At 37.9% G+C, this 13,189-nt stretch overlaps 1 protein-coding gene across 1 annotated transcript in view; it reads left to right on the plus strand.

Annotated features, from left to right (window-relative positions):
- Window positions 1-13,189, plus strand: part of MED12L (mediator complex subunit 12L) — a 320,736-nt gene that overhangs the window by 92,125 nt on the left and 215,422 nt on the right. Inside the window, exons 11-15 of the mRNA XM_063098437.1 lie at window positions 3,416-3,547; window positions 6,109-6,235; window positions 8,225-8,439; window positions 9,878-9,982; window positions 10,838-11,014. Of these exons, the coding sequence (XP_062954507.1) occupies window positions 3,416-3,547; window positions 6,109-6,235; window positions 8,225-8,439; window positions 9,878-9,982; window positions 10,838-11,014 (756 nt within the window). The remainder of the gene's footprint in view (window positions 1-3,415; window positions 3,548-6,108; window positions 6,236-8,224; window positions 8,440-9,877; window positions 9,983-10,837; window positions 11,015-13,189) is intronic.

The raw sequence follows: 13,189 nt of genomic DNA on the forward strand, positions 1-13,189 counted from the left end.
TTTGCCCTAAATTAGAATGAGGTTGCTTTGTTTTTTGGTTTTGTATATAAAATAACTCTTCATAGGTTTTCTGAGAGTGAGCCCGTTGAGTGGCTTTGTTTATGGTCCACTAAAACCCTTGCTCACTCAGTGGTTGTGTGTAATGACACTTGTGCGCTGGGTGTGCATTCTTTTAGGTGCTGAGAGAGGCAGCGGTGAGGAAATCAATTCCCCCTTTCATGTGCGTACCAAGTAGTAAGGAAATACAGTAAAATCATAAACAAGTGAAGAAATTAATTTCACAAAGCAGCATGCACTGCAGAGCAGTTGAAATAGCTGGGTGCTTGCCAGGGTGAATAGGGCAGGCCTGTGTGGTCAGTGTAAATCCCCAAGACCCCAGGAGTGCAGAGAAGGGGACAGCTCTGTGAAGCTCTGGAGTACCAGGGTGCTGGAGGGAAGGAGCAGCCAACACTGAGGCCGGGATGGGCATGGGCTTGGCGCATATGAGGGACCCCAGAGTAGCTGGAGTGTAGTTGATGTGAGAGATGATTCCCAACTTACTGCCTGAATGGTGATGCCATTTTCTTAGAGAATGGGATTTCGGGGGAGAATGAGCTTGGTTTGGGGTCAGTTGGCGTCAGGTGCTTGTGGGACAGCAGATAGAGATGTCCAGAAGCCCGATGACAGTGTGAGTTTTAGTAGCTCAGGGGTGAGTTCTGAGCTGGGCACAGATTTGGCCTCTGTTTCTCATCACAGTTGGATGGTGACTACTTTCAGCTTTAGTAAGGGTGAAATGAGGTCATATATATAAATAGAGCAGAATGAAGTGTCTGGGACACAGTAGTCATGTAGGTGGAGGTTATAATATGCCATAAGGCTATAGGAGAGTATTTGATTTCCACTACATTTGGAAAGGCTTTTTCTGTTCTTTGCATTTATCTCTATCAGAAATCTTGTGTTTTCCTTCCAAGGCCAATTTACATTTTTTTTTTTTTAAATAGGTCTTTTTCTTTTGCATTGTAAAAGCATAAAGTGAAAATCTCCCTGTAATCTCTCCCTCTGGATAAAACCACTGTTAACAGTATGATACTTGAAGGTGCATTTTAAGGTCACATCCTTGTAAAACCTTTCCAGTATCATTTCCTCCATTGTGCAGCTGTAGAATGCCCTTCTCACCACTTTTATTCTGCTCTTTGTTAGCTGTTTGGTTCTAATCTCTTGAGGAGTATAAGCTTCTTGAGCGGGGAAATGTGCTTTCTGTCTCTTATAGCACCTAACATTCTTTCCTGTATATTACGGGCACCCAGGTGGGATTTGTCTTTTTCTTGCATTTTTAGAATCATGTGTATGTTCTGTGTATACATTGCTCATTTTGTTTATCTTCAGAATGTCACATGTGACGAGTTTGTGTGTGTTTATATTTTCCCAAAGAGATGATGTGGGCACAATAGCGGTTTGTGTTGGTTTATGAAGTATGTGTTGATGCAAGTTGTTTTGACATCTCTTTTGTTGTAGTTCATTCAGTAGATTGAAAAAATCTGTTCCCCTACCTAGTTGTTGAGACATTATTGATCACACGCAGGACCTCATTAAATACTATCTCTCTCACCATTTTAGATATTAAATCTCATATAGTATCTTTAGTGGGAAAAGAAGTTTTTAAAAAATTTAAATCATTTATTTATTATTTTGTAGCGTATTTTTATCTTATTTTGAAGATGCAAGGGAAATTTTTTTTTTTTTTCTGACTGGTAAGGGGATCGCAACCCTCAGCACGGTGTCATCCGCACTACGCTTACTGGCTGAGCACACTGGCCGTCCCTATATAGGATCTGAACCCACGGCCTCGGCACTACCAGCGCTGCACTCTCCTGAGTGAGCTATGGGGCCAGCCTGGAAAAATTTTTTTTAGAGATGTGGTTATGAATATTACTTGCTATATTAATGAAAACTGATAGCAGTATTTTTAGGGTAACTCTTTGTTCTCTAATATTCTAAGCATGTGGTGCTTCACTGGATTGACTTTTATGTTTTTATTTTTCTGTGCGTTAGATTGAATATAGGCAGAAAACCCTCCCTTTTTCCTTTCTTTTTTAAATGTCATGTTCAAACTTTACATATTTTGAGTTATTTCCCTTGTTTTAAATTGAGACCCATAGCTGCCTTTAATATATCTGCCCCAAATAACTTATATCTTTGTTTTGAGTCAACATGTTTATAAATGACCAAATTTAGTGTAGGAGGAATAAAAATCTTGGAATAAACTGCTTTCATGACCTGAATTGTTTGATAGTTTCTAAAATGGATTAGGGATTCCTGTTCTCGGATTCTGGAATGGCTTCCCAGAATCCACAAACCTTCTGAAATGTGCTAAATTTATATGCATATATACTCATAATTATATCATAATCTTAATTGAGCTTATGGATTCTAACATGGTAAGAACTTTTCGCATAGCATGTAAATGCTAATACTGTGATTATCCAGTTTTTCTGGCATAATGTTTATACATATGGGCAAATATTAAAAACTTGCAGTTGATGTTCCATTCGTTGGCATGGATACTCTAAAAGGAAAGGGCTGACTGCACAGAAGCACGATCTGACCACACCCCTCCTCTGCCCCTTAATTCATGTCACTTGACTCAACCCTGAGGTTTTATCGTCCTTAGTTGCTGGTGTCCATTTCTAAGCTGTGGCAACTAAGGCTGGTAGTTCTGGTGACCATGCTGAGCACTACATAGACCCAGGCTGCTGTCCTTTGTTACTTTGTCTGTTTTCCAGTCTTGGTTCTTTTTGATGCTTGGCTGTCATTTTTCATGTTTCTAATGGAATGGGACTTTTTATCAGCATTCCAGCCTCCCCTCCAGTGTGTTCCTTCTAATTTTTCATGGGACAGGGTCATTTGCTAACCTAGCTTGTTAGGACCACATATGGGATGTGGCAGTGAATGACAGCCCGAGGGTGCCAGCAGCAGAGTAAAGGACTTTGCTCTTGACCTTCAGTGGTCATCTTCCCTTGGTGGTTTTTTTTTTTTGGCAGCTGGCTGGTACAGGGATCCAAACCCTTGACCTTGGTATTATCAGTACCATGCTCTCCCAAGTGAGCTAACCAGCCAGCCCAGTGTTTGGTTTTAAAATTGAGTTCTAGAGGATTGACAGGGCTAGGTTATGACCCTGTTTAAGTGAAGGCATCTACAAGGAAACTCTAATTCCCTTGGAATTGTCACAGATTCAGTGTAAATAATTTTCTTCCTTATGACTGATGTTTTACTCTTTATACTTCAATTAAAAATGGCTTGGAGGCACTTTCTATAATGACTACTAAAACATGGGGGAGAAGCTTTAAGGCGATAGATACTCCATTGCCCTCTTCCAACTGCTGCTGGGTGCGTGTCTCATTTGGTAAGGCTGGTTCCCGTTTCTCTTGGGCACTAGGTGGCTCCCAATGATGAAGCCGTGGTGACACTGCTGTGCGAGTGGGCCGTGAGCTGCAAGCGCTCAGGCAAGCATAGGGCCATGGCTGTGGCCAAACTGCTGGAGAAGAGGCAGGCGGAAATCGAGGCAGAGGTGGGTTCAGTTTTCCTTCTACTTGCTGAATGCCATAATTCAAAAGTGCTGTTTTGGGAAGGATACTTTTCTCTAACCCTCATTATGCTGTTTTTTGCTCTTGAGGAAAAAAGGGAAGATGTGTAGATTCACATACGGAGGACCCCATGGTAGGATCTCTTTAAGTTGATGCAGCAAATAGTATATATTTTGGACTAATTTAAGATGTTCTTTGTAAAATAAAACTTTCCCATCTGATTTAGAGCACAGAAATCTCATTTTGTGAGGTGGAGATAGACACACACATAAAACCTACATACACGTGTGTGAATGTATATAATATACACCAAGTTTTATGAAATTTAAAGCTATAAAATACTGTAGTGAATTTGAAAATACTTTCTTGAGGCTGTTATGATTATGAGATTATAGATTCCAATTTATATTAGTTTTTTAGGTTATATTCTGGCCCCAGAGAGAGCGATTCAAGCCTTGGAAGTAAATTATAAAGGAAAAAGCAAAGCTAACTTCATCAACATTAGCTTTTGTTGAAGGGAAATTTTCTGAGTGAGCCTCTTTTGCCCATGAACTTGAGCAAGGACAGCTACAGGGAATGTGTGCATGTGACATCATCTCTCCGGACAACATCGGGGCCTCCTAACCTTGTCTCTCTGTTTCCTCTGCGTTCTCTCCCATCCTCCACAGCAGCCAGAGTGATCTTTTCAGAATGCAAACAGATCACAGTGTCCCCTTACTGTTCCTTACCGTGCCTGCAGAGCCTCCCATGAGCTGGCCCTGCCTGCCCTTCCCACCTTGTCTTGTACCATCCTCCCTGGTCACAGCTCCAGACATCTTGGTCTTTCTTCCCCTCCAACACACAAAGCTCACTTTTATCTGGGGTCCTTGGCTCTTGTTGCCCCTTCTGGGTGGCACACTCTACTCCACTGTCTTTGCATGGCCAGCTTCTTTCTATCATTCCCATTTCAGGAAGTGCCACTTCCTTGCCAGCCTTCCTGACTCAACATGTGTCACCTGGGCAGGTCTTCCATCACCAGGAGATCTAAAGTTAATGTCACCTGCCCCTCAGCTGCACTTCCTTACATCACTCTGTTTTACTTTCCTCATTGCAGCTCACTTAATCTAGTTAATTTGCTTATTGTTTAATACTTGCCTTCCCGCTCTAGAATGCAAGCTTGACAGTAGGGACCTTGCTCATCCTGTTCAGTGTTGTGTTTCTGGCACCCAGAATTCTGCTCAGTGTACAGTAGATGCTCAGAAAATGCTTATTGTGTGAATGGATGAACCTTGGCTGGCTCTCTATGTTGCCGATAATTTATGTACTTCCCTAGGAAGCTGTTAAAAAGAGAAGGAGGAAGTACCTTTTCACAGACATCTCTCTCCTCCCGTTGGGAGAGCCATGTTCATCAAAAACACATTGTTCAAATTGGGGCTTAAAGATACTAAACCAAGGGGCCCATTGCACAGTGTGCAAATTAGGAAAATCCTTTCATTGCTTTTTTCTACACATTATGAATAGATATACTATTGTACGGTGAATTGCAACGAATACACTTCAGTAACTAAAGTCGAATTTCTCAAATATTTTATTACTTCTGGATTTTTAAAAAATGCCTCTTCTCCCTGTATTCCAGAACACATACACACATACACATATCACTTTCAGAAGAGATTCACACACAGATTTGTAATTTTAATAGGCCTAAATGTGTGCATATCTAAAAATGCATTCTCTCAGATGTTTAGGATTTATTTCTATTTAAATACCACTATTTTCAAAATATGACTTTTGTAAATAGAGGATAGATTGGAGAAGTAATATCTTAATACAGTATTCTTAATATAATTAACATTTTAGTATTAAAGAGTAAATACTGAAAATGAGAAAGATCAAAGGAATACCAAAAAGAACAGAAAACGAGGTTCTGATTGCTTAAATTGTTTCTTTTCTCATCCTCTAGTAAGTTCTGTCTTTAAGAGTATAGAAGTTAAACAGCTTCTCTAGATGTATTTCATGAATTTTGGAGATTTCCTAAGGTTCTGAGAGATCTTACTGGTGAAGTGTGTGATGAATCAGTGAAAGAATCTTATTAGAGGAACTGTGTTAGCTTTTTCATTTGACACCATACGAATCCAGACACACTTAAATATTCCCTCCTGACAAAAATGTACAAACACACAAAAAATCAAATTTCATAATAGGTGCCCAAATATTTCTCAGGGGGAACACAGTTAAACATGAGTTATTTAAACACTAAGACAACTTCAAATTATTTTTAGCAATTTTGCGTAGGAATAATGAATAGTTTATTGAGCTATGTTATGTATTCAATGGGTACTCAAACAGTGCTGTGCAGTTTATAATTCACATGAGTAATGTTTTTCAAGGGGGTTCTTTGAAATCATTTGAATTGTTGTGGGGTAGTTTTTTCCAACTTTCAGAGTTTATATATTCACCTATGATTCATGGTTTTACATGTTTTACCTGAGAACTTCAATGTTAAGCCATTATGACTGTACTCATCCTCTATAATTAACTGTGCTTGTTTGTTTTCCGTCTGTAGAGATGTGGTGAATCAGAAGTCTTAGATGAGAAGGAGTCTATTTCTTCAGCCTCTCTTGCTGGATCTAGTTTGCCTGTTTTCCAGAATGTTCTGCTAAGGTTTTTAGATACACAGGCCCCCTCACTGTGTAAGTAAAGAAAGCTCTTTGCTCCTAGATCTTAAATAAGGGATTGACCTTTTTTTTTTTTTTTCTCATTTGCATCTTATTTAAAGTTCTTGGCACTGAATGCAGTGTATGTTTTACTGAGCAAATCTCATAGCATGTTTTCAATGGAGACTTTTAGGTAATTTTAAAATCAGTTAAGCTTTAAAGACTTTAAGATTTCCAGATTCTAATAATTAAAAATAATAAATCTCTCATATTTGGTACACTTTACCCTTTCTAAATAATAGAGGAGCTAAGGTCCTGTTATTTTTGTCTGTGTGTTGTGATCTGGAATTTTCTCTTTTTGAGCTGTTTTCTAAATATCTGATTTTCTAACTGCTGCTCTTATAAGTAGGGGGGAAAAATCAAACAGCAGTACTTTATAACCAGGGCTTTGACACAAGGAAATAATGTGTAAAGATGGTTGCCTGCTTCACTATACTCTCTTGGGTGTTCGTGTCATCTAAAGCTCTTTTTCTGTCTTTTATTGTTGGTGGGGAGTTGGGGGTTTATGGTATAAACAGCCAACCCAGTATGTTTATTCTATGGGCAGACACTTTTGAAAAAGCATTTTTGTGAGCTGTGTAGGCTTGATATTATTCTGAGATTTTATGTTTCATAATACAACAGGGAGAATCTCAGGATTGAAATGATATAGATGGAACAACAGAAAAATGCCAAGAACTGAAAGCAATAGAAAAGGGAGAGAAAGAGTGTGCATGGGGGAGGGAGATGTTTGCGGAGAAGAAAGAGGAAAAGCAGCAAGAGGTGGTATTGCTTCTGAGTCCTCGTTTTGGTTGATTGAGGCCAGTGGGAGAGGTCCTCTGAGACAAGGGGCTCTCTTTTAGTTGCTCGGTGGCTTTCTAGGCTAGAGGGGGAACTATTGCTGGAGCCAAGCTAGTGGTTGGAATACAGGGAGCAGTAATACGTGGACAAGGAAGCAGAAAAATGGAAGGACAAGAGAGATGCCCAATAGCAGAAAACAGGTTGTCATTCATGGAAGCGAGCAGGTCTAACTTTACCTTCATGGTGGGCAGGTGTTCGTTTGCCCTTTGCTCTCTCCTCCCATCCCCACCCCTGTTCTCTCTTTGGGAAAAACTTCTTCCCTCTATGCCTTTGACAGTCATTTACTGTCTGTTAGAGAAAGCTGTCTGTGTAGCGAAGAACAGACAGCTTCTGCTTGTCCTGAAGTTTGGTAGTGGGCAAGAGAAACCTTTACCTGCAAGGTTTAGGGAACTGAGCTTAAAGTTCCCTGGATAAGTCCTACTGGTATTAGTGAATGTGAAGGCACCAAGGACTGAGCTTTGCAGGTTAGTGTTAACATTTTTAACCTTATCTCAAAGGTACAGATATCAAGTTTTAGAGTGTAGTTACGATATGAAAGTCATAAAGTGAGTTAAATAGACTGGTCATGAATTTTAAAAAAAAAGGCTGTAGAGTTCCATCTTGGTGTACTTTTTATTCCATTTTCCCTTTTTCTTTTCAGTGGATCCCACTTACTACTTTTTTCAAATACCATTCAAATTATGGTTCTGTTTGAAAAAGTGCCCCCCCCAGATACGTGGATACACTGAAGCTATAAAAAGTAGTCATGAGCTATTTTAACAGTAAAACCAGAGGACACTAGTCTAGCTCTGCTTGCTTTCTTTCCTCTTTTTTTTTTTAACTTGAAATTTTGTATGTTTACATTATCACTTAATCGTTACTCATTTGTTGGCAACTACTATCCTTAAACTTGAAATTGTGCAGAATACACTGGATACTACTATTTTTCAATTTTAGTGGGACAGTTGAAACCTGCCTGTTAGTTCTGGACACAAAACGCTAGTGCCTCAGTAAATCTTCCAATAAATCTTTCATTTGGGGAAAAAAAAAGATCGTGAAGGGTAATGAAAATGTTGTTAAGCCTTAGTATTTGGTTGTTGTTTCCAATGGGTCAAGGAACTTTTGATTGAATTTGCTTCTCTACAGCGGATCCAAACAGTGAATGTGAGAAGGTGGAATTTGTGAACCTGGTGCTGCTCTTCTGCGAGTTCATCCGCCACGATGTCTTTTCCCACGATGCATACATGTGTACCCTCATATCTCGAGGAGACTTGTCAGTCACAGCCTCCACCCGGCCACGGTCACCAGCAGGGGAAAATGCAGATGAACACTATTCAAAAGACCATGACGTGAAAATGGAGGTATGGCCCTGGAGGTGACACTCCATATCGCCCGAAACTAAACTTTGCTGGGGAACCACTTTCAGATGGATTATTTAGTGGTGGGAGAGCAATTGTTTTCTGTTTTCTTCTCATGCTACAAAGCTATTATCCCCACTGCTCCATCAGGAAGGATATTTGTACTGGGGCGTATGTTTTCCGGAATTTTGTTTTGGATAGTATAAAATGGTTAATGAATAGATTAGATGGGTCACACAATTTTTCATGAGATTGGAATTATATGCTTCCAATTCCAGATGTGTCTAGTCTATAGATTTTCTTTAACTTTGTGTCTCAGAACTGGAAAAGTTTCAGCTGAATTTTCATTCTGAGGAGCATCTTTTCCCCAGTGAGCTATTCATTACTTGTATCACTCTTTGGTACATAGTGGGAAATTCTGTTGGTCCTAACACATCATATTTTCATTTCAATTAATTAAAAATTTAGTCTCTCTTTCTAAAATGTTGTGGAAGTGTTCTTTTCAACAAGTTATTTTATTTTATGCTGTGAGTATGACTTTATAATTTTCTGCCAAGTTCTGCTATTTTGGACGTTGTTCCAGATACTTACTGAAATTTTTAAGACAGAAAGATAAAGGTGTGATGGGAAATAGTAGACAATGGTGAGAGATTGTGAAAATGCCTTAAAAATAAAGCCTCATAATAGTTCTGGGAGAGTTGAAGCATATACCATTATGATATTTTTAAAACAGTAGCTGTACTTGTAATAAGAAAGCCTGACATTAGAATTGCAAACATAAATTCGTAGTTTGTAGTCTTAAGATTTTCCAAATGGTGCAGGATTTTAAAAAAGTATTTTTAATGTAAATACTTTTGTTTCTTAATTGATTGACAGTAGAAATTATGAGGGTGAAAACTAAAGTTCCTTTACCTGTTTATGTGTTTTCTGTGCTTCTGCTTTTTATTTTCTAGTCTTGGATATTCAGGTATCTTTTACCTTATATGAGGATACTTCAAAATGTACATGGAAAGAATCATATTATCTTTTACTTCTATTTTTCCACGAACTTTTTGAAGTACCCTTGTGTGTGTGCGTGTGTATGTGTGTGTAATCTTAGATTTTTGTTACTAAGAAAAGTTGGTGAGCATGTGACTGGCAATAGCCCAAAAAAAGAAATTATGGCCAGTTTTTTTTGTTTGTTTGTTTTGTTTTGTTTGTGGCCATATTGTTTTTAATCAGGAAGTTTGTGTGCTCTTGCCTTAAAATATCATGGAAGTTAAAACTTTCTCATGATGAGGGAAAAGAATGTGGCTGTTCAAAGCAATGCCCGTCTTAAAGCTTCCTTCAATTTGGGGGTGGGAAGACATAGGATGGTTCATCTCACTGTCATGTTTTAGCTTCAGTTTCTTAATGAACTACAAAATTTACAATGTGACTTTCTTTCTCTGGCAATTATCAGGAACAGAGTATTATGGCACATATGGGCATTGACTCAGGAACCACTAACATTTTTGATGAAGTAGACAAGAGTGACTTTAAAACTGACTTTGGTTCGGAATTTCCAGTAGGTTCTACTTTTGATTCTTATTGACGGTTAACCCACTCACTCCTACCCCAACTTGTCTCCATCCTTCTATTTCTTGCCCCATGAGCAGAATGACCTGTGTACTTGTGATGTCAGTGTGCTGCCTAAGGTGCCATTGTCATCTCATCGCATGCTCTTGTCTCACTTCGGCTCGTCCTCAGTTTTGGTTGTGTTGCCATCTTTGTGAATTACAACACTCCTGTTCTCCTAACTGACTGTTTGTAACTCCTTTGTTCATTTGATGATGACCATCTCTCAGGAATGCATGAACGTGGTTTCTTCATGACAGTCTGTGTTGATTTGCTGGGTATGTCTTTAGCTTCTAAATAACAGCTTTCGTGGCTCTGGACTTGTTAGACATTCTCCTTTATCAAAGTATAATTATAATGTGTTCTTCCTCATGTATCTCAATGTATAACTCTCTATAAAGAAAGAAAGCATTGGGGTACAGACTAAAACCTTTATGTCTATTGTTCATTAGTTGTATTAGTTAATTATTGTTATGTATATGTTTTTGTAGGAAATGTAGTCCTATGAGGAAAACTTACCAATAAGTCTGCTTTTATTATCCTTGGTCCTCTGGATAGTGTAGACACATTTCTTACATGCATGTGGCTGTCATTTTCTCCTCTTCAAAATGGGGGGTGATATTGACTTCCGTATTAATTTTGTGGAAATTAACAAAATTTCTTCGTGTTTTTTGCTCAGTGGTGAAGTAGGAAAAGGTATTATTGTATGAGTGCACTGTGTGTTTGAAGTTCTGGTGTGTAGCACTGTGGTTTGGTTTTGCTCTCTTTCATTTACAATCTCCAACATTTGTTTTACATGACTTAGATTTTTTCTCCCATGCCTGGAGAGTCCTGTGAGAATGCCAACCCTTCCTTGTGCAGAAGAATGTCAGTTAATGGTGAGAAGTTGGTGAAGAGGGAAAAATCAAGGGAATTAATTTTTCCATCTAATTATGACCTCCTTCGTCACCTGCAGTATGCAACACATTTTCCTATACCTCTGGTAAGTCATTTCTACAATCAATTTACACCCTGATGATTTTATTACATGATCATTAACCATTGAATGTCAGATTATTCAACTACTTTCTTAATGATAGCAGGTGAGACTTTGCATTTGTTGCTCCTTTTATTATAATTCTGACATTAACATGTATAATAGCTTATATACTGATGTAGTCCAAATTTGTGGTGTGATACTAGTGGCTGGTTCGATTTAGAAAATGAAATTTTCTATATTAGTATCCTTTTATTAAAGAGCATTTGAGTTACTGCAAATGATGTCTAAATGTGTTTTTCTACTTCAATTTGAAAGTCATTTACTGAGTTGCTTCTGTGTGCACTGAGTTGTCGTAGGTACTTTTGGTATTATACAGATGAGTAAGTATTTTGGGGCACAGGAAAGATGAATAAGATAAGAGGGAAACAAATGCATATAAATGACAAGTGCTCAAGTAAGTGCAATGATTGAGTAAAAACTCAAGTGCCATTGGGAGGTGAACCATTTGACATTCCCGCATCCCTTCTACTCTTAAAGAATGAATAGTAGAGGGAAAGAGAACATCTGATTGAGAAATTGGGTAAGACTTTGTAGAAGAGGTTACACATGAGATTGATTTGAATTTGGATCTGTTGAATTTAAGAACTGGATAGCACATAGGAAATTGTTGGTAGGAAATTTAGTGTTTGAGTCTTCACAGAGTAATATGCTTTATTCCAAAGGGAAACAGGTTAGTTTCTTGGTATTAGTGATGAAAATTGAGTCAATATCTGAAAACACTTTTTATTCATGGGGTCCATGACTTCTTTCCTAGAATTTTATGTTAAAGCACAATTTCAGTGGGTCATTTTTCTCAGTGGGTGCTGCTTTTTTTTTATCAAAAATGTCATTGTAGGTATATTATGTTATTTCCTGGATGTCTTTAGGGAGTTTTGATCTGCAGACTAAATGTTTTGTTAAAGTTACTTATTTTTTGGTATTTTCAAACGTTCCTCCAAAATGACTTTCAAAATCACTGAACCATACTTTTTTTCTCATTAAAATTAAAAATCCTTTAAAATTTTTTTTCTATACTTTTTTTTAATTAAAAAATTTTTTTTGTGTGTTAACTTTTTTGTTAATTTTTCAGGGCAATGTCAAAACTTGCCAAAATTCTTTTTTGTTTTATCACTACCTGACTATATGAAATTTTAAATGTTACCTGTAGGCATCACTAATTTTTGATGTAATGGAATAATCTCAGTTTATTTAGGGGATCAGGGAGGTGGCCTTATGTTTTAGAGATATATCCTGAAGAATTCACAAATGAACTATAATGATGTCAATGATTTGTTTTAAAATATTTAGAGTCAAAAAAGGGGGGACACTAAAGACCAGAGTTTATTTAATAGTAATGTACCAGTGTTGATTTGTTAGTTTTGACAGATGTACCACGGTTCTCGAAGGCATTAACATGAGAGGAAACTGGTTGAAGGGCATATGGGAACTCTGCACCATCCTTGCAACTTTTCTGTAAATCTGAAATTACTCCAAAATAAAAAGTTTATTAAAAAAAGAAAAAAGAAAAAAAGGGACAGTAAATAAAGCTTATATGGCAAAATGTTGAAAGTGGCTGAAACTGATTTCGGTTATGTGCCCCTCTCTTGGATAAGCTTTGCAGGTCTCTGTGCCCCATGTGTCCAGGTGTCAGAACAGGGTGCTGAGCATCATCTTCTTTGTTCTGTTGTGCATGTGACCTTGGCTTCACAGTCATTTCCAGCATTTAGTATTCTAAGGACTGTCTACTTCCTTAGAGGAGCAAGCTTGAATGATTTCCAATGACTAAGTCTCATGATGGAGCATGATATAATTCAACTGTAATACAAACATAAAAGAACTGCTGAATGATTGATACTGTGGGATACAATTTTTTAATAGCCTTTCACCACCAGTTACCTTAAAAAAAAACCCCTTTACTATGAGTGCAATCCAGGAGAAGCCATCGATGGGGAAACAAAAGGACCATTAGGAAAGCTAGTTGAGAGTCTCGTTCTCTTCCTTAATGAAAAGGGAAAATCAGAATAATCTCGCATGAATGTAAGGCAAATATAAAAGCATGGTTTTAAAAAATATGTTTTTATCTCCTCTTTGTCTCTAATATTTGTCCCTAGTGAGTGAAAACCAAGGAGAGAGTACTTA

This window comes from Cynocephalus volans, chromosome 1, assembly GCF_027409185.1.
Source record: "Cynocephalus volans isolate mCynVol1 chromosome 1, mCynVol1.pri, whole genome shotgun sequence".
Taxonomy (NCBI): Eukaryota; Metazoa; Chordata; class Mammalia; order Dermoptera; family Cynocephalidae; genus Cynocephalus; species Cynocephalus volans.